The sequence below is a fragment of the Ambystoma mexicanum genome, chromosome 2p, assembly GCF_040938575.1.
Source record: "Ambystoma mexicanum isolate Mex_15411 chromosome 2p, UKY_AmexF1_1, whole genome shotgun sequence".
In the NCBI taxonomy this organism is placed as follows: domain Eukaryota; kingdom Metazoa; phylum Chordata; class Amphibia; order Caudata; family Ambystomatidae; genus Ambystoma; species Ambystoma mexicanum.
Genome location: NC_090923.1, coordinates 29973758 through 29995911, shown reverse-complemented (window position 1 = coordinate 29995911; position 22154 = coordinate 29973758). Strand labels below are relative to the sequence as shown.

The window sequence follows — 22154 nt, the reverse complement described above, 5'->3', positions numbered from 1 at the left end:
TGCTGCGTGTGTTCCGCCACGTGTAAGAGCGGCGTTCTGGAATGGTTGTCACTGCCGTGTGAATCATCTCAAGAGCTGCTTACTTTCCAGTGTTTGTTCCGCTGACTGAAAGAGCGGCGTCCTGGAACAGTTTTCCCTGCTGCGTGTGTTATACAAAGAGGGGTTTCTCTTTGCTGCTTTTGTTTATCTAACTAGCGGTTTCCTTGAATTAATATACCGTGTGTGTTGGTTTGCAGCTGCTCCCCTGTGCATATTTCACCATGGATGCTCCAGTTTAATAGTGTTTCTTGGGAGAACTGTTTTCCACCACAACTAATAAAGCCAAATCCAAAAGAGTGTACACATTGAAGAAGACATTCATTGTTTATTTAAGCTTCTCTCCGGATCTTCAAGGGCAAGGATATTTATTCCGACTGGTAACTTATTTTGTTTACAAGGAAGGACATTTAGTGCACAAGACATTGGACGCTATCCTGTGGTGCACTAACCCGGTATCTAGCGAGTCCCTTGTGCCACTCGGGATTAGATTCCCTTACTAACCTTTCCTCCTTTTCGCTGGTTCTTACTTGGATTGTTTTGGAGTGTTTTGGTTGGACCATTCCCAACTATTCAACTTCCACAGGTTAGTGGTAGCCTTATTTCTAATTCAGAGAAAGAGAAATCACACAGTATTGACCTATATATTCATGATACATTATTTTCTCACGGTTGATTTCTATTTCTTGTTCCACGCCTTTTCCAGTGATTTCTCTCTCTGGCTGTGAGGTGCAGTCATAGAGTGACATCATTTGGAAGGTCTACTCTTGACTTCACTACTTTCAAGCCATTTTCTGTTGTCAAGGGATCCAGATGTTGCCCATACAACTTGTATCCTTTATGGTCCTAATCAGTATCCTTTACCAATTATTGATGGATACTGTGATCAGTACATGACATTTGGTGACTCTCCCGCCTTCCTGCATTGAGTTGATCAAAGCCTTTTTGGATAGGACGGTGGCTTGGGATCCTGTGTCCACCAGTGCTGAAAATGCATACTGGCCTTGTACCTTCACGGGGGCATGAAAACCTGCCTTCTTTCTGCTCAGGGGGGCAAAGGAAATGTGCATTTTAGGCCAGCTGGGCAGTTAATTTCTTTATCTTGAACCATGACACTGTGGGATTTTGGGCAGTTTTCTGTGTCGGAGTGCGTGAATCTGCAAACAAAATTTGGCATCCTGAGATTTGGGGGATTTGGGAATCCTCTTTCTCCCCTGATTCTGTGCTGTCCCCGTTTTCTTGGAGGCAGTCACTTGAACCGTTTTTGGGGGGAGGATCCCTCATCCATTTCTGAGCTCTTTGGATGATATTTCTGGGGTTTAGGGATAGGCGGTTCTAGGTCAATCCTCATACTTACCCAGTCTCAGCTAGGGTCTTTTGGGACCCATTTTTCTTTGGGACGAACCCCCCATCCTTAAAAGAGAAGACTTACTTCTCTGAATCCTGCAGGGATTCTTCCCCTTGAAAATGAAAGACGTGGACTTCCTGAAACAAAATGGGTCTTCTTGATCACTTGGTTTCTCCTACTTACCCTCTGTTCCCTAGGTTGCAGTTTTTCGGGGGTATGAAATTTGGGTTCAGGTTCAGAGGTTTCTAGGGGCCTTTCATGGGTGAGGAAGGAAGCTTCCTCTAGGGCTTTGGATTCCCCTTGCTCCCGAGCCTCCTCCTCTGGAACCTGTTGGTTTGCTGGGTTTTCTCCCTGTCATTGCTCTGGGGTACCAGACCCTGGGTTTGAGCTGGTCTGGGCAGCTTTGTTCATAGAAGGGCTCTGCTGAGCCTTCAACATGTGACTCAGGCCTTGGGTCAAGCTCTGGACCTGACGCTCCAGTTGTGACACCCTCTCTGGCAGATACGTGGTCTTGGGTCAAATCTTTGCTGCTCTCGGGGAGGGTAACTGTCCCTTCTCCAAGAGTACCTTGGGTATGGAGGGTTTCCCTAGAGGCCCTCCATCCTCGGTCTCTCTTCTCCCTGATTCAGAGGTTTAGACTGCTGAAAGTGGGGAGGGAGAGAAAGATTGTTCTGAATGTTGGGGTTTTGAGGGTACCTGGGCAAGAAGCTTAAACTGGAGGGTGGAATACTACTCCCCTCCTGAGGGAAGTTTGGTGGGAAATTTGGGGAAAGTTGGAAGGAAAATTACCCGGGGCCATACTTACCTAGTTGGATCCCCCCCTTTAGCCGGGGGGAGTCCATACGTACCCCAAGATGGGTCTGTTCCCCTCATACATTGGGCTAATGTAGTTGGCAGAGTCAGGTGACACATTTGTGGGGTACCCTGCCTGGCTACCACCTGCTTGGTACTGATCAGAGGGTTTTTTCTGCCTCTCATTTAGATTATAACGGGAGGTGTATTTTTAGCCCCCCCATTTCTAGATCCAAAATGGGGGTATTCTTCAATTCTGCCGCCTTGGCAGCAGCAGAGGTGTTGGTTGGTTTGGGATTTTTGGGGGAATTCTTATTTTCCACAGGCTTCTGGACCTCATAGGTCTGGGTAGCTTGCTCTATCACCCAGTACAGGGTCCTTTCTTCGTGGAAATCCCTAACTAATTGGGTCATTATGTACTATGGAGGGCATGGAAATAAGTGTTAATGAACTCCCTACTGTTTGTGCGTGCCTGTCTAGTGGTTTGGGCAAATGCTCTTTTCAATTTTTGGACAAACTCTCTGGGTGCCTGATCCTCTCCGGACTGCAGGTTGTAGGCCGCCTTGCAAGTCTCCTGAGGGTTCCAGTGCATGGAGAAGTGTTTCAAGATGGCCGCCTTGTAGGTAGACCACCTTGAATGATTCTGATCCTCCAGCCCAGCAAAGAAGCTGGAGTATTCTGGGGAGAATGTCCACTTGGCAAACTCCATAGAATTCTGGTCATTTTTGATGCCAAATGACATCATCATCTGGTCATACAGCTCCAGATGCCCCCAGACTGAGAATTTGGCATTTTTATGGTAAAGGGTCATGCCGTTTCTAATGGCTTTTATTTGTCTAATGGAGTCTTTTACCAGAGTTCTCTTTTGTTTGACAACCTCTTTTTCCCCCCGCACATTTCCCATTCGCCCTCAGACTCAGATCTGCTGTTGTTTGAGGTCCCATCCCTATCATCAAGGCAAACCCTGATTCTTTGAGACTGGGAGTCTCTCCCAGAATGACAGGGCCTGGTCTCTTCTCCCCTGTTGTATTGTGGGCTCTCTGGGTCACTTCCCTTGAACTCCCTCTTTCGCACAGGGGAGTACTCATCTTACTCCTCCCTTCTTCCGGGGTTGGTGGAGAACTCCCCCCACCTCCCTGAATGGGTGGAGGTTTTCAGGATGCTCTTTTGGGGCCTAAACTCAGACTCTTCTTTATCTGCAAAGTGGAGCAGGTGGTCCTTTTGTAGCTGATGTCTCTGCCATTCGAACTCCCTGATCTTCTCGTCATAGGAGTCCTCCTAGTCAGATAGATTTGCCAAAATATTTTTAACCCTAAGCAATAAGGCATGTCCATCAATCTCTGATGGGGGCTGGCCTTCCCGCTCAGTCATTCAAGACCTGCTTGGGTCCAGCTGCCTCATACTTCCTGGTTCTTGTTGACTCATAGGTAAGAAGTTAGCTGCACCTTGTGCATGCAAGGTGGTGAGCTGGCTTGAGGTCCCTGGCACAGGAGGCATCCCACCATAATCAGGGATTGTCCTTCCATTCCCTCCCTTGACCTTGGTTCGTCAAGACCTGATTAAATCTAGCCCATTCTTTTTCCTCTGTATCTAATTTATCTTTCACAGGCCCTATTTCTTGGTTATATGCAGAGGCCTGAGATCTTTATTCTTCTACAAGAGCTTGACTGGCTTCTATAACATTACCTTGGGCCATTACTTGGCCCTGGAGCCCCCTGTTCTCTTGATTCAGGGCCTCACTGTCTTTCTGTAACTCTTGTAGGATCTGAGAATACTCATACCTCTTCTTTTGCAGGAGGTAGATCTCCTCACTCTGTGCAGTTTTTATCTGTGTTGTCTGCTCTAGGTCAAACTCTATTTGCCTCATATGTCCCATTAATCTTTCATACTCTACTTTTATATCAGTCATTTCGTGAAGACATGACTCTCCTTTCCCCTGGTCTGTCTTCAACTGGCACACTTCCTGGCACAGGGGACTTTTTCCTGACACAGCCTACCATTCGGTTCACTGAGGTGATCTCTCTGCTGTTTCACTGCGCCCAACTTCTGGCGTTCCTGGTCAAAATCCACTTTGGAATTGACCTCTTTAATAATCCACTGGTCATTTAATTGCTTAATTTGATTTTGCAAAGCGCCTATATCCTCTAAGCAAATTCTAGTGTACGCCACTTGTTGATTCAATTTTAGTGGACTCTTTGAGTTCTCAACCCCTTCTTCACACTCCTCTCTCAATGAAGAGAATTTGAACTCTCGCTCTGAATGAATTTGTCGCTGTGCTGCCAACTCACCTTTTACCTGTTGAATGATCAATGTCACCTAATTCTAACTCAATATTTTGGCTCTGTAGCACTTTCGCCTCTACCTGCCTTAAATCATTTTGTTTGATCTAAAAGCTCAGATTGATTTTGCCCAGTGGCTGCACTTTCCTGGTACCTTTCTTCCATAACTATCATGTGGAAGTACATATATGCAGTGAGGATGACCATTTTAGTTTGCTCATCTTTGGTGGTCTGCATCATGTAAAAATTGGTCAGGGCTTGATGTAACAGGCCACTGTCCCGCCACACATCCATATTTGTAGAGGTTACCTGTTGCATCATTCTAGATTGTCGGGCTTCATGTCTGTGCTCTGCCCATTCCCTTTTAATGAACAATTTGGACAGCAGGTGCTTCCTAGCCATGTTCATTTCCACGGTGCTCCTTGTGAAGAGTGTTCTCTACCTGCTGGCTTATATAGGCAAGGGCAAAATCTCCACCCTGCTCCTGCCTATTTTATGCTTATGGTATTTTGTTTGGCCACACAGCTCTGACACCTAGGGTACAAGTTTGGCTGGTGCCTTCACAGTATAACACAGCTTACCATCAACTAAATGTAACAATACCTTCAATCGGCTAGTCTGTTGTTCTACACTGTCACTGGTGAAAACGTTTTCTTAATCCCGGACTCGAGCACCAAGTTTGCCACAGTATATTATGCAGCACCAGCAAGTCAAGGATCTCTCCCCTTGCAAATGAAGGTGGCACACAAGATAACACTTTTTATTAATGCACCCAAATTCTTTTAAGGGGCCTCCAACCCATCTCACACCCAACCTTCACCAGTACCCTTTGTCCCAATAGACCAGGAACCAGGCCGTTGTGTATCAATTAGATATTTATTAATTTATTATTTAATGAACAAGGAAAATCAACCAGTTAAACAGCCACCAATGTTGTGGAAACAATAAATGCACTAATATCTACAAAACAACCAGGTTTAAATATACTACTACAGTTAATTCCGTTTTTCTTTTTATGGCAGTACAGAAAAAGAACAATTTACCACAAAGTGATAGCATCTACAATTAAGCACTCCCACCCGCACACTCACTCCCAAACCTCAATTAAACTTGATTCCTTTGAATGGAACGCAGTGACAAGGAGTAGGAATATAGGGGGAAAATCGGTTTTGGAGGGAAAGCCACCACCACAAGATGGGAAGCCAGCTAAGAAAGAGAAACCCCGTTTCTAGAGCAAAATGGAAGAATATTTTGTATTATTTCTCACAGCTGCTAGGGGACAGAGTAGAAGAAATGTTGTATTACTTACACTTAGGAGATAGGCAAAGTTTTAGAGAATACTAAGCAGCACACCAGGGCAAATAGAAATTAAGTAGGAAAACCGTTTTTGGGAGATAGCAAATGCAAAGGGAAAATACAGTGGCAAATGGAAATGGTTTACACTGAGGCTTTCAATGACAGGTAGGCTCTGGGAAAAGGGTAACTTACAGTAGAAGAAATGGTTTTCAGTTACGATGACGCGGGCACATAACAAGTAGACTTCTGGGAAAAGGGATTGCTCACACTAATGAAACTAGTTGGGGTTTAAATTGACAGATGCAAATAGGGATTTGTTTGATAACGCAAAATAAAATAGGAAAATCGTTTTTTGGGAGATAGCAAAAGCAAAGGGAAAATACAGTGGCAAATGGAAATTGTTTACACTGAGGCTAACAATGACAGGTAGGCTCTGGGAAAGGGGTCCCTTACAGTAAGAAAAAAACGGTTTTCAGTTACAATGACACAGGCACATAAGAGGTAGATTTCTGGGCAAAGGGATTGCACACACTAATGAAACCAGGTGGGGTTTAAATTGACAGATGCAAATAGGGATTTGTTTGGTAATGAACACATGGACACATTCGGTTTTCAGCTCACAATTGGAATAATTCATTTGACAAGAAACCCCAAGAGCCCGATCATAGCAAATAGAGATGATTTACGTAAAATAACCTTCACTGTGAGAATTAAAAAAGAAGAGTCAAGAGGTGTTTTAGACGAGAAGGAATCTTGGAAATGGCTAGCTGATGCTCTGGCTGAGAGAAAGAAGCATATGGCTCAGAAGGAATGCTATGCCTACCATGGAAAATCTGGCTAACTCTAGAGGGGCTATTTTGGCAGAAATGCTTACGATTACCTAATGCTCTCCATTTGGCAGTCATTCGCCGAAACTAAGACTACACTCCTTGGAGGGCTTGGTGCATTGGAATATTATTACACTATATCGTAAAACAAAACTAGCAGAGTGAAATTCCCCCCTAGAAACCTGCATGCATAAAGACGAAATCCAGGACCCCATACTCTAGAAATGGGGGACCAAAATCGCAAACATAATGAGAGATCGACATTTATGTGAAGAAGATCTTCTTTTCAATCCGATGAAAATTAAAAAGTAGTTAGTAGAGCAAGACTGGATTGAAACAATAATGTTGAGAAACCGAGACTTGCCTAGACCTGCTCAAGAAAAGGAAAAAAAGGACTAAACGAATAACCAACATATTTGAAAAAATTCCTTTCACCAAGATATCGAGATCTCCTCTTAAGAGTGAGTTTAAATATAATAGATACAAAAGAGATAGCCCTTGAAAGGAAATTAATATCTCAGAGCGATGCCAATTGCAGATTCTGTGGTACAGAGGGAACAGTGGAAACAATTATGCATTGGGTCACCTCCTTCCCTAAATTGGCAGACTTACGAACCACCCATTTAAAGAAGACGCAAAGAATTGCCTATTTCGGACTTGACCAAAACTGGTGGGAGTGGATGATTATGGGTGCAAGCATTCGTTTATGCCTCAAAGTCCTTAAATTCATTGAAGCCATCTTACTAAAGGCGAGAATTGAATAATCCTAGTGAAATAAGGATGGAATTTGGAATAGAATCTATTGCCTCTTTCTTCTTCTTTTTCCTTTTCTTCCTTTGGTCTTCCTAACTCTCCTTTGGTTTTAAGGTCTACTTCAGTGCCTTACCTCTTCTTTTGGATTCATTTTAGTTTTACAACTTGTTAGGGAGAATTCTCCAGAATGGCTAATTTCCCTTACCTACTGAGTCCCTCAGCAGCTTTGCTGGATTTCTAGGATTTATTTTTTTCACCTGGCAAGAGTGTGAGCATTTTTTCCCACTCTTGCATGTGTTTTGCTGTGTGTGTTTAACATTTTCTTGTGTTCAGAGACTGTGGAGCCTCACCTACTCCACAGGCATCATCTTTTTGCTTTGTGTTCCACAACACCTTCAGTGCAGTTACATAGGGTTGTCTTTTAGACTTCCCAACTCAGACTCCATTTTCTGGGACTGACTACTGTCTCCCAGAACATGTTAAGTTGCCATTGACTTTATTAGTCTCTTTAAATCCACAGACCCAGTACAAACTATCTCACATAGAGTATTGGAAAAGGTTAATACTTATCCTGTTTTGTCTGTTTCTCTTGGAGCATTGTTTTACTCCCTTTCCATTAAGACTTGGCTGGTGGCAGTGGTAACTACCCTATTTTTCCTACTGCGGTTATCTTAAATAACCTTGGTATTGTTTTAGGCTATCTTGGTAGCCTCGAACTTAAACCGCTAGACCATATATGTTTTTATATGGTTCTGGCATGGTTTATTTGCCATTTCTTTTTGAAAGTCCCGGCGGGACAGCCACCGTGCTGTGTGATTGACAGCCAGGCTCTGTGAATGGGGTAAAACTGCATAAAAAGCAGGTCTCTGTGGCTGGAAAGGCAGAGTCTCTTCTGGAACGAAAGAACCGAAGAGGAGCTGACCGAAGAGGACCCCTACAATGACTGAACAGCCCATGGAAGCCCTGCTGTAGGTCCGAATCATCATACTCCAACGACAGGGAAGATCTTCAAGGAATCTTCTCCCCTTGAGCTGGTGGGACCAACCAGTTCACCCAAATTCCAAGCCAGGCCTCCCTCTTCTGGTCGAATTTGCTGTGCAGAGCCATAGTGAACCAGATAGCCAGGAGGAACGGACCCTGCTTGCGTCTTAAGGAACGCACCTTTTATTCATTGCTTTTCTCTGCTGCTGGTTTCTTCCCTGGGCAGTGCAGGACCCTCCAGTCTTCCTACTTCGTTTCAGTTCGACAGTCGCTTCAGGAACTGTGAGCCTGCAGGACCTTCCAGGAACGTCCGCCTCAGCTCCAGCTGCGTCTCCATTTTAAGGTACTGTTCGAATCCGGTTGTTCATTTCATCCAGCCGCGGTGAAGGTATGTGAAACCTTTCGCCAATCCGAGGGTTTGTCCTTCTCTACTCTAACTTTTCTGCCGACCAACCCCGTCCGGAACTCTTGGCAAAGACTTAACCTCGAACTACCCTGAACTGTGTGATCTTGAGCAAAAGACTTTTGTTCTATTGACTTTGGCCCTAAGCCTTTGTGATTTGATTCCCTCACTGTAGTTCATTTTTCTAGATTGCCCTGCTTACTTACCTGTTGGTGCTGGTCAATTTTTGTATAGCTTTGTCTTTACCTCCCTTTTAAATTATTGGAGTGCCATTTTACCACACTTCATTTTTTAGCTTAACTTGTCCAGAATCTATTGGGAGTGGTGTGGTGTATTAAGAGTGTGATTCCTCAACTGCTTTACTTTAGTGAAATGTTTAACAACTGATGTGTAAATAAATGTATATTCTTTTACTCAGAAATCTTGAGTCAGTGTTTGTTTGAATAATAGTAATTGCTGTCCTTTGTGTAACTATTGATACTGCTCACTTGCTCTTGAGATATGTCTGGATGCTCAGCCATCGCTACCACTTTACTGTGTAGTACAGGTTTGTACCAAAGGTGAATTTGTACTGTCACTTGTAGTCTTAACTATGTGTGGTGTTCCCAAAGGGTACTGAATATAATTCTGCCTAACACACATTTTTAGTGAAAATGGTTTTATGCAGGAAATGTATCGACAATTGGAACCGAATGTAAATGCTTAAATTAACTTCTCATGTGTTATCTTGCCTATGTTAAACCAATAAACATTTATAAAACATTAAAATTATTCTTTTGAAGCAAAACTTTAATGACTATAACAATTATGTAAAAGCACTGGGAACAAAATTGTTGGTTTCGAATTTCAACAATCTTCATCCGTGAAATTCAATGGGGGAATTAATTTATTTACTTACAAAAATACTGAGGATTTACACAGGCACATGAGGGGTTGTTCAATGGGGATATGCTAACATGCACAGGCAAACAAGAGATTACTGAACTACACTGGCAATTGTGGTTTTCAATGGGGAAATATTGGATGCACTGCTGCCAAAATAAAGGGCTTATGCAATTTAGGGTTGGGGGTTTTGCAACTTACTTATTTATTGTAATGTGATACAGTTTTAAAAAAATTAAAACTTTACACATTTAACACAAATTTACAGGAAGGCACAAGAAATTAGAATACTTACTTAATAATTAATACATCAGTACATCAAATGTCAATCAATTCATTGGACTTTCTCGTATAAATACATATACTTAATATGTATATTGACAGATGAAAACCTTAGTAACACACTTAATAAGCAAATTTCCCTGAAGGGGGTGTTCAAATTAATCAGATCTTAGGTCAGTTCATTAAGATCAGAGCGAAGAATGATACCTCTTACTGATTACCACTTAACCAGATGTTAAATAGTGCGATATGGAGCCTAGAGTTTAGAGTGTTAATACAATAATTGCAGAACTCATGAGATCCCAGATGATCCATTTTATGTACATAAGTTCTGAAATACTTGGAATAATGGTGACTCATCGATGGGCACTGTGTTAACACATGCCTTGCTGTTTCAGAGTTGGATGAAATACCACAACCTCTGCAGTTTTTTATAGATTGTCGAGACACATGAACCCAAGGTCTATTTACTAATGTGGGTAGATCATTGATGCGAGGGAGCAAGATGAAACGTCGTCTCAACGCCGGGGAAGGGCAGAGATTGAGATATAATTGACTCTTCTTGAAAGTATAGGGGGCATAAGTCACAAAACTATAACTTTTCAAGGTAGCCAAATGCACATAATTCTCCTGCCAGTCCCAAAGTGCGATGGACTTCTGCAGACAGCAAAACATCTTTTGGTTATCTTGGCCCCAACACGGGGACCAGCCGCTTGCCTCACTCAGCGCCAACATATCTTGCTCCAATTTAGACTGTTTACAGCCTCCCAAAAGATCTTTTACACATTTCAATAAGGGGTTAGTTGGATTGTTCTTAATCGTAATGTAAAGCTCAGCTCTCTTACGCAATACAACAGATTTAGGGGAAAGAAGCCCTAGTTCTAAACGTAATATTGCCACCGGGATGCATTGGGGGAGACCAAGTATACGTCTCCAGAACTTCCCCTCCAAGAGCTGAAGCCAGTCTAGATTCATGTTAGTCAGTGATTCAAGCCCATAGGTGACCATAGGTATGAAACACTGCACATAAAGTTGTCTTGCACCCCAGATTTAATAACCACTCTGATCCTGGGTAAACCTACATATTAAAGCTGTAAGTTGAGCTACTTTTATCTTTCTTTCCTGGATACAGAGTGTATAGTTACCACTATTATCAAACTCCACTCCTAGATATTTATAGGAGTTTGTGTAATTAATTTCAAGCCTGCCAACATACATAGTGGGGCGTGCAACTTTACCTGCAGTATATAGAAGTACTTCGGTTTTATTCTGATTGATGGTCAATTCATTCACCTCTGCGTATTGCCACAGCCTAACCGCTGATCTCTGAAGTCCACTGAATGTGTGATCAAAAATAGCAAGCCTTTGTTTAATATTCAGGAAAGCCAGCTGGATCTCAGGACACTCTGGACATATAGGGCAGGGGTCTGGCCACTGCACTCTCAAAGATGGTAAGTTTCAGCATCCTTCTCTCGTCCTCCTTTTTCTGTCTTCCCCGGTTGCTCTACCCCTGTCCTTGTACAGTCCCCCTTACATAGCAGAAATTACTTCACTATTTTTACAATCTAGGGGGATACCCTGTAATTATCCCTAATTATCCCTGCGCTAGGATTGGACAGTTACCATCCCTCTCTCCGCACCAAGTCAGGATTTGCTCAGGGGAGGAGAGCAACTTCTATCTTTTCCATTTGTCATCCTCCTTTGTTCTTCTTACCACTTTTTGCAAAAACTAGTTATGCCTCATAACTTCTAATCGTACTAGCCAAGGCCATATAAAACATATTCTGTTTGCGGTGATCATGGGGAATTAGATAAGCGGACCCCCAAATCCATACGATGTAGCATGGCCGTGTGTCACATTTTTGTCATTTTCATAAAATGTACACCAGTTACGAATACGTTTAAGCATGTTCCTAATTTCATTTTCCACCTTTCCACCAATTCTCAGATTTGGCACATTTTTAGATCAGCCAGAAACCTAGTCTAACTGGCCATTACAGTTCCCAAAGTCACAGATAAATGCAATTTATATCCCCAAAACCACCTGGAAATGACATGAAACATGCCATAAAATTGAAATTAATCCTCAGTTTGATGGTTGCGCAAAATGCCTAAAAATGAATAGTGTTTTAAATTAAATTGGGAGCGTCTGTTCAACATATGGGATGGCTGCTTCATCCCCCACAGCCATCTGTTCTACTGGGTCAGCCTGTGACCAGAGATCTTTATGAGTCCCTTTGAGGCCAGTGTGGGGTCTTTTGAAGTGGGTGCAACAAGGGCTCACAGCTTTTTTTTCATGCTTCAGTCAAGGATTGCCTTAAACTCTGCTTTCCTGCTAGCTAGTCTGCAGAATTGGGAATTTTGACGCCTCCAGCAGCATCACATTTTATTGCGGTTTTCTTAGCTGGGAGGTGCGACATCCAGCTGAAGTGAAGTTTTTCATTGTGAAGTCTCTGCCCCCAGCCAGAAGTGTCTCTTCACATGTGATTGGAGTTTTGTGGGGAAATCATAATATACATTTGCTTTGGATCCCCCCCATCATGTTTTGCTTTCCTGACATTTTTCTGTGAGCAGTGATATCTTTTTCCATTGTGGCTTTTTAAAGCCGTTTTTATTCTCAAACACATGTGCAGGCCGTTTTTGTTTTTAATGTTAAAAAATGCTGTTTTCCATGTCCCAGGACTCTTTGATACCTCCTTCTTGGGTAAATTACATTGCTGCTTGTCCATGGATAATGCTAGGTAGGCCACTCTCCCGATGGTTCTTTAATTTTACCTGAACAACAAAGAAAAAGCCAGACTGATTTTGTTGCTGTGTTTAAATCCTTGCCACTCTTGTGAAAATAAAAGCAAAAGCCAGGCCGTTTTTGTTGCAGAGTTTAAGTTCTTGCCACTCATGTGAAAATAAAAGCAAAGGCCAGACCATTTTTGGTTGCAGTAGTTAAGGGCCTGCTGTTCATGTGAAAGGCACTTCTGTTTGGGGTATTTAAATGCACCCCACAACCCCATCCTCCAGTGTTGTGGGGTTCATCTCCATCCAACAGATGGTCCTCTGACAATACACAATGTATTCTGGATTGGTTAGCCCGTACTTGATTGCACAAAGCAACAACCACAATGCTATGGTGGTAGAAACGACACAATCCTGCAAGTGGATGTTGCCCCTGGTTAATAAGCACAGAGGAAACAGGAGCTTGAGCGAGCTCACAGGATGAGGCACTGAGGGTTGATTGTGCAGGTGGAACTGCATTGCTTTGACAAACCTGCATACTCTGCGTCACTGCCATCACCACCGCTTTAGGTTGTTGCTGGAAAGTGATCAGTGGAAGCTGTGCTTGTTCACTGTCGAGGTTGCCATGGGGCAACCCTTACTTGGGATATCGACTAGACCCTTGCATAGGATGCATTTCACAGAGCATTCCTCCACCCTGAGAGATTTCCCATCAGAAAAGCTAAAGTGTTACCAGGCCCATGAAGATGTTGGCACTGTCATGGGTTGAGAGGATATCCCCTGACCTATGTGAAATAGGCAAGGGATGCCTGTGCCTGGCATCACGAGTCTGTGAACGTGGGCTCAGGGGCAAGGGCTCCAGTCCCTTACTCTGCCTGAGCCATCTGCTAAAGAACCACCTCCGTCTCCTGCACCGCTTGCTCTCTGCTCTCCTCTCTGTGCCTGTTTCTGGTGTGCCCCACATCTCTGATGAGTTGCCGCCATCTCCCCCATACGCCAAGGGGGTGATCTATTGAGCATTATTGCCCAGCAAGTCCTGTATTGTGTCTGGAGCTATCATGCCTTTCTGTATAGCCATAATATAGCCTTTTAGGCCAAGGGAGGGAGTTGGGAGAGCCCATTATGCCTGGTGATAATGACCACTCCCGAGATCTATAAGGCATGAGCACATAGTAGTAGCGATACATTTTTTTGAAGTGTTCGTGGTGAAATAAAAACGCTCCTCTAACAGTGAGTAAAGTAAATAGACACATTGACTTAGTAAATTAAATGTGTGTTTTATTTTGTAGTATTTAAATAAGGTTGGCTTCAAAAGTTATGCATTTAAATTTCAAACTTGGTTATACTGGAGCGAGTTTAGCATGAGCCGGCATTAGGTGTAATGTAAAAGTACAAGATTCCTCTATAAGGAAGTGAAAGCATTTTTTCAATTTTTAGTGTTCTCTTTGTTGGGTTTAATAGTATGTTGCAGCAAAAAAGCGTTCCTCCCAGTGAGACAGAAAGCTTAGAATGCAGTCAATACGAGTAGTGACTGACTGCAATCTGAACATTCTGATTGGCTACGGGGAGGTCAATAACCATCTCCATGTTCTCATATTAGTTATTGACTCAAAGTCAGTTTCTCCAGACACCTCACTAGCACCGCTCAACGCAACCTTCTCTTGTGACAGTATGAACACTCCACTTGTCATGCCGGACTCAGTTCATATTTTTGAAGATTTTCTCAATTACTCTCCTACCTTAACCAAAAACTGCTGAAGCTTTGAGAAACTGGCAGTGCAACCAACCACACACAAGTCCCTCACCATTATCCCCTTCTCCTTTAAGCCCTGGTAAATAACATCCTTGCCCTACGAGTCAACCTTCTATCTGTCCTCTAAGTCCTCCTTGGGGTACAACACTAAGTGAAGCTTCATGATTTCAATTTCATTCTGAGAACTGCAACTCAACAAACACAACACAGACAAGTGACTAAGGCAAACACAAGGATCCACACGAGACTCGCATAGACAATTGGAAACGGTTATTAGACACATACAGGAAGGTGACTATACAGATAGGTATATCTGGGGAGTTTTTGTGATTTAACAAGCAAGCAGCAATACAAAAAAGGGAACAGGTTTGTAAAAAAAAGTATTTTTTAGTCAAGAGGAATGTTTGGAAAAAAATGAAAGAGCCACATGAAGCGTAGCAGGTAAAACACGCATCAATATGGGACTAAGAACACAAAAGGCAAAGGGGTAAACAAATGAAAGGGGCGGGGAATCTTATTACAGTTATTAGGAAGAGACAAACAGCAGGAAACAGAACAGGTCAAATGAGAGGGAAATCTTTTTTGGTGTTTTTTAAATCCAACCTCATGCCTGAGTTTGAACACTGTTGTAGCCTACCAGAGAATTCCAGGAGATCTTATGGATCCACCAATCCCCAGCCTCGGTATCAAGTTTGACCCACGAGACTGTCCAAGTGGAGGGCTGCCCACTCTTATGAATGAGGCCTAGGAGGAGGTCTCTAAAAAGTTATTCATCCAATGAGGAAAAAGTGAAGAAACACATGGGCAGTTCAGGAGTTTTGACCACCTACTGTTGCCTCATTAGATGGCAGAAAGGTCATTTGGCCATTGATATCACGTTATTAGTGACCCTATCATTTGGGTGTCAGATGTACACTTCTCTGTAGAACACGAGGCATGGAAAATCCATGTGCAAGTGACATTTGGGGGAGCAGAAAATGAAGTACTGGCACATAGTGACACCATATGTAGAGCAGCATTGGCGCGTGCCTGGAGCTAATGCTGTTTCTTTCCACCAGCTGTAGGTTTGGCAGCGGACAGAGTGAAAGGGGAGGGAGACGCCAAGGTTTCTTACCAGACACAATGATAAGGAATTAGTTATGCCATGTTTCTGATGGGTTTGAGTAGTATGTTACGCTTTCTGCACTAAAGACCAATACGCCAAGCATGGGCACATGTCTCGTCTCCAGTCAAAGGATAATAGAGAAGCGAGCTGGGAAACATACTGGGAACCTTCGATGAGACAGAGAAAGATAGAGCTGCGCTGTCAATGGCAATGAACCTACTGCAGATAAGGTAGTGCACATGTTTGCCAAAAATGATTGAACCATGCATGCAGTATCATAAGACTTGGAAAGTGCATCATGAAATGTGACATACCCACCATAAATAAATAAACAAAGTTAAAGCAAAATGAAAAATGGCCTACCTTTCCTCTTTTGTTTCTTAGACCTCTGGGTACCAAATGATATGGAAGGTGAGAGGAAAATAAACGTGGTGAGGGGATGTTTTTAAGATCACGTTTTTTTATGTTGTATTCAATCCATGGGGCTCTGTCAATATTTACTATATTTTCTTTTCTATGGCGATGCCCCTCATTTAAAATCAGACTCACAACCTGCTGAATAAAAATGGTACCTGTAAAAAAAATGTGTATTACTTTAAGAGTATTTCCAAATGGGCTTTTTTTAAAGATGCAATCAATGTTCCTTGCTCCTCTATAATGAAGAGCGATCAGTTGCGATCCGGGCCTAGCCGAAGCCCATGCCAAGACTTAAGTGGCTAGTGGGCATGGATGTAGGCCTTTCGTAGTGGGCCAATCGAGTGGCTGAGGGAAGCCTGTGGGTGTGTCAATAACAAAGTGCCTGCCGGGCACTCTTGGTTTGATAGTGAACATCAATAAAATACTGTTGCGTTTTACTTAACAGAACCATGGACATTGAGTGTAAAACATTATTAAAGAGACATTGTAATTGCCATTCAAAACTACAAAACGCGAACAATTCACCATTATTTCTTGAATATAATCTTACTGTCCATTTGGGCATTGTTTGGCTCGGGCTTCAAATGTTATGGAAAGTTAGTCTAACCACTCGTTTTCTTCCTCTTGCCCTGTAGGAAATGTAGGTACATACAAATCAACTGCTTTGTCATTTGTGTGATTATCTCTAGTGCATGGCGGTGCCTCATTTATGGTGACATTCCTAAAGGGGCGATGAAGGAGAAATGCTGTCCAAGCAGTGGGTGTCTGTACCTCTAAAGTTGCTCGGTTGCAGATACATTGAAAACCAGGTTCCAGTCTAAGCCATTTCAAATATACAGGTGCACATTAATACTGATATTCTCCCTCCAATCAGCATGCCATTCAAACTCCTCCAACAGCCAAAATAAACTCAAGGTAAGATACAATATAGACTAGAATAGCAGCATTCTTGTTCTCACAGACAGTTTTCAATGCCCTTGTGACACATGGGTTTTGGATATAAACATAATCTTCCTGAAGAATTTCAAAAATCAGCTGGAAGGGAAAACATGTTTATAAGATGAAATATCCATTATGGGCAAATGGAAGTATAGCTAAAATCACCCATGAATTAAGGTAAAATGGATACGAGTCCCAGACAACTAGATGAACGTATTGAGACTTGGGAGTTCTTAGTGCACAACTGTAAAATAAGGAAACATTAACTTGTGGCACATTTCAAATGTAAATAAGTTTGATACCAAAAAAGATTGAGAAACGAGAATATAAAGAAATATAATTATACAAATGTGTTGGTTGTTGAAAATGGTATTGGTTCCAATCTAAACATGTAATTGTTTATATAATGTACACATCCATGTCTAGGGAGGGAATCTTTTTCTTTTAGTTAGTAGTCATTATCACAACAGGCCTTTTCCCTGCTTGAGCATTTCAGAGCGGCATTTGTGGTTTTCCTCTTCACATATTATCTATCTATACCGATTTATGTGACATTTCACTTGTGCTGTTTGGATATGAACCCAAGCTTGTTACCGCCCTAGAAAATCTTTGAATGGGCTGAAATTTGGGTGCTACAGTCTAGAGCAAACCTTATGTCTACCAGTTTCCTAATGAAAATTAGGTTGATTGCTCACAGGTGGCTTAGATTAGCTGCAGAGAATGCCCTCGCAATTTTCGTATTAGCTTACTTGATCAAAAAACCTTTGACCTTTTTGATTTGACTACATTTTTTAAATTTTTTTTGGTCAAATTAAAACAATATATGAGGAAGGGTAAGGGAATAGGTTAAGGTGGTGGGAAGGTGGGATTGCGAGGTGTCAAGGATCATGTATTATATTTGTTACAATTTTATGGAAAATAATCACTTGGTTGTAAGCAGAATTATTTATTTTTTTACTTTGTCTTAAACCGTTTCAGGGGTCAGTCCAGACAAAACAGCAAGGTGGTGGAACATAGATGCATAGCATGTAGTGACGCATGTGTCGAGGAACTGAAAACTTTGAAACTCTCTCTATTGAAACACACAGATATTCTCATTCGCTCAGTAGTTTATGGAGTGATGATGCTAGAGGACTTTTGAGATCTGCCATAAGCCTCGTTCTCAGAAATTTACCACAACAAAAAATAGAGGTTGATTTGTTCTTGTTATTTTTTATTTATTTATTGTTTTTGGTTTATTGAAACCTTTACAAAACTTATTCGTACGACAATAAAACATATTTGAGTACCATTAAAACAATTTACAACAACTTAACATACAGTTCCTAATCATTCATTCATTACTGAAGAGAAACTATGTGTAAATATAACATCATATTTTATTACAATATAAAACAGACTTCAAACACTAATCGAGCAAATTTGTCTTCAATTACATCGATCATTCTAAGGTACACATATTAATTAAAAATCCATTTACTCTTATTTTCATTACAAAAGAGTTCCCGTGAAGGATTTCATGCCATAACTTTTCTCTGTTCACATAAGAGATATTGGTAACAAATTGCGAGAAATGTTCAATTCTTTGAAGGATCAAACAAGGACAGATCAATGCCCTGCTACTAGGAGCTAACAAAAGGCACATTGCAAAAGGCCAAACAATACAAAACAGGGCTGTGAGAATCATCAAAGAAAAAAGGAAAACAGAACACATCAGTGAAGACAGGAGAAATCTACACTGGCTTACTATTGAAGATAGAATACAGTTCAAAACCCTGACGCTATCCCACAGGTGCCTCCATGGGAAAGCCCCAGCATATCTCAAGAAGAAACTGGTTACATATGTACCGAGAGGGGGACTATGGTTTGAAACCCAGGGCAACCTCGTAACCACCAGTTTCAGGAAAACCAACAGACCCGGCAAAGTCTTTCATACCAAAGCTGCGACCTTATGGAACAACCTCCCACCACAAATAAGACTGAAAATCTGTAAATTCATGTTGTCACGTGTTTTGTTTGTATAATGTGATTCTGCGTGTATATGTGGCGCCCTGATGCCTGCGGGCTACGGCGCGGTAGAAATAAATACATAAATAAATAAAAGATGCATTAATGACTCATTCACTCAAATCTTTTGACAAAAGTTCATAATCTCCTGTGTATTTAATGCATTGAATATAAATGTCATGGTGCTGTTCCTAAATGACCGGGAGGGATATTTCACTATATAGTTTTCTGGAATTGGAGTCCACTTCCAAAATGAAATGATTGGGGAATACAAATTAGAATTTAAAATAACAGCATTATTTTCAATCCAATCAAAGGCTTTTACTAGATCTTTTACCTTAACATGATTCTTGATAAGAATAGCAGATGATAACCCCAAATTTAATAATATTTTTTCACACTAATTTTTAAGAGAGCACATGAATTTCCCTTTCAAATTGTTTCCTAAATGGTAATACATGGAATCTTTTCCAGACAGTAGGCATTTTCTCAATAGAGCTAACTTTTTCCAATACATAATACTTTTGATTGATTGCAACTAAAGTTCATAATGTATCATCTCTATAGGGATACATTTAGAGATAAAAAACAGAACATTACGCCAGACAATTGCTTCTATTTTCTTCAATTAAGGCTTTAGAACATCAGGGAAGAACTTTAAACCATAAGAGAAACGAGGAATCACCTTGATGCAATAAAATTATATACAAGGCGCCAACGACAATCTTCCATAATTTCCATATTTTCTTTCAATCGCTTTTATTTGATTAGCAGATTCAGTTGCCTTCTCCATTTAATTATTTTTAGTAAAAATAAATGATTGAGAGCTTGAAAATGAGTAATCTAAATAGCGCAAAATAGATTGATTTTTAATTCTCAGGCCTCCACATCCCTACGTAAGTGTTGATGGTCTAATAGTTCTAACACCTGTATGAAATATTACTGTTTTACAGGGATTTATTATCAATTCCCTTTCGGCTTTTTTTTTTTCTTTATTCTTCTTTATAATCAAAAGTAGATTTTTACAAGGATCTTTTCAGTGATTAAAAGGTATTTGAAGACAGACCAATGGACAGATGGAAAAATGGAAAGTAGCAGGAGATGAAGGGGTAGTTATTTAGTGGTTTTATTGACCAGGAGGTCACTGATTTCCTTTTCGTTAGACAGATGAGAGGAAAGCTGCGTGGTCAGTCATTCGTTCAGACGTTGTTTGAGATGTAATCATCTTCATTGCTGCTTCTAGAATTTTGACTGCTGCTATGGTATATCTCACTATCTCCCCTGCTATCAGGCGACGCCACCAAATGTCTTCGTCTGAAATTTTTGAATCACCAAAAAGCGGTGTTAGAAATGAGACCCGGAGATGGCTAGTCTTTTGGCAGTTCATTAATAAGTGTTTTAGCATTTCCTGTTCCGATTCCTCTTTGCACAGTCTACATTTGTCTGATGTTGTAAGTTTACGTATCGCTTGGATTTCTTGGGTCGGAAGTAAGTCCAGCCATATTCTCATAAACAGTTTCTGCAATGTTTTGTTTGCAAATTTGGAGCAGTATGCTAGTGGGACTTTCCATTTGTTTGTTGATGGTGGAAGATGTCTCGGCAGACGATTTGCAGTTGTTTTCCACATGTCAATATCCAATCTTCTTGTCCCATTTTTGTCTTTATTATTTACGGATTCGTAATCAGATCTTCTTGAGAGCAAGCAATTTCATTCAGTTTAGTGCCCAGATTGTGTTTCCAGATGTTTAAGGCTTTGCATCGGCCACTTTGAAGTTCAATGTTGATAATTATGTAGATAGGCAAGTTGTCAGGAATGAAAATTTTCCGTAGTAGTTGCATTTGCCTTTGTTCCACGGAGGCTGCCAGTGACAGAAGACCAAGCTCACGCCTGATGGCTGATGTTGAAGTTGATTTACGAAGTCCTAGGACTGATTTCCACACATAACCTTCGATCTTTAGTCAGAGTGACAGTGGAAAGTTCAGGGATGTGTCCATTCCATATGTCAGAGCAGGGACCACTTTGGATTTACAGAAGTTTATTGTTGGTGTTAGCGAGAATTTCCCGTACCTTCTGTTTTCCATTCTAATTTGGCTTTTCAAAGTTTTTCTTTTACTCCAAAGTGATTGTATCATTGCGTTTTCGTTGTTTGTTGAGTCCATCATTATGCCCAAGTATTTAAATTGCGTGACGACTTCTATTTTTGTGTTGTTGAGTGACCAATGGCTTTTGTTCTTTTTCCCGTTTGTCTTTTTGTCACTGATTAGTACTTTAGTTTTGGCTATGTTAATTTCAAGTTGTTTTCTTTGGTATATTCTGCCAAGTTAGATATTTGGCGTTGTAGTCCAATTTGAGTTTGGTCTAAAAGAATTAAGTCGTCCGCGTATAGGATACGAGATGTTGAATGGTCACCATTTTTAGGCGGGAATGATCTGACGGAATCTTCAGAGTGTTGGAAGTCACTGATATATGCAATAAAGAGGGCAGGTGCGAGGGGGCACCCCTGCTTTACTCCTCACTCTGATTTAATTTCCTCTGAAAGTTGACCCTGTTGGCTCAATTGTACTCGGATTTTGGTATTTTGGTATTGGTGTGGAGAACAATTACCGCAGAGCGGCTCAAGCAAACACAATGTCCATACCGAGATTCAAACTCCACAACTCGGATGGTGCTAGCTTCCGTGTAAGGGCATCAAAGTTATGGAACACACTCCCTGATGCCCTCAAATCTGAACCTTCCTTCCACTTATCAAGTGCAACACTAAGCGCTGGCTTCAGGATTTGGATCCATTAACATTTTAACTTCCACGAACTTAGGTCCCCTCTGCTATTACTGTAATTATCTATTATTTAACTGTATCGTCTCCTATGCTCTATATGTAGCTGTATTACTCCTGTACCTGCAACGTGTATATATCATCTTTTATCTAATGTATGTAACCGTAACCCTCTGCAACTTATACTGGAATAATGCACCCGATGCCTATTGGCCTGGCTGTGCTTTACAAATAAAACAAATACAAATACAAATAATGGTTCTAGGATTTCAGCAGGGCAATTCCATAAACTGAGTTTAGAACATGGTTTTTGTCGATCGACTTTGTCAAAAGCCTGTGACATGTCGATGAATGCCATAAACACTCTTGGCGCACCGGACTTGATGTTGTTTTTGAGTATGTTAAGTAACAAGATGTTAATGCTGGTGCTTGCATTTTTCAAAAAGCCAGTTTGGAAAAGATCTGCAGTTGGTGATGTTTTGGCCCACTTTTGAAATCTTTGTAGCAGTAATGAGGCAAAAATGTTCCCAATTACGTCCATCAGCGTGAT

General features: G+C 41.4%; 1 protein-coding gene across 1 annotated transcript in view; it reads right to left on the bottom strand.

The window, feature by feature from the left end:
* The window catches only part of LOC138566162 (amine sulfotransferase-like), a 624857-nt gene that overhangs the window by 265602 nt on the left and 337101 nt on the right, over window positions 1-22154 (bottom strand). Inside the window, exon 4 of the mRNA XM_069643192.1 lies at window positions 15831-16039. Within this exon, the coding sequence (XP_069499293.1) occupies window positions 15831-16039 (209 nt within the window). The remainder of the gene's footprint in view (window positions 1-15830; window positions 16040-22154) is intronic.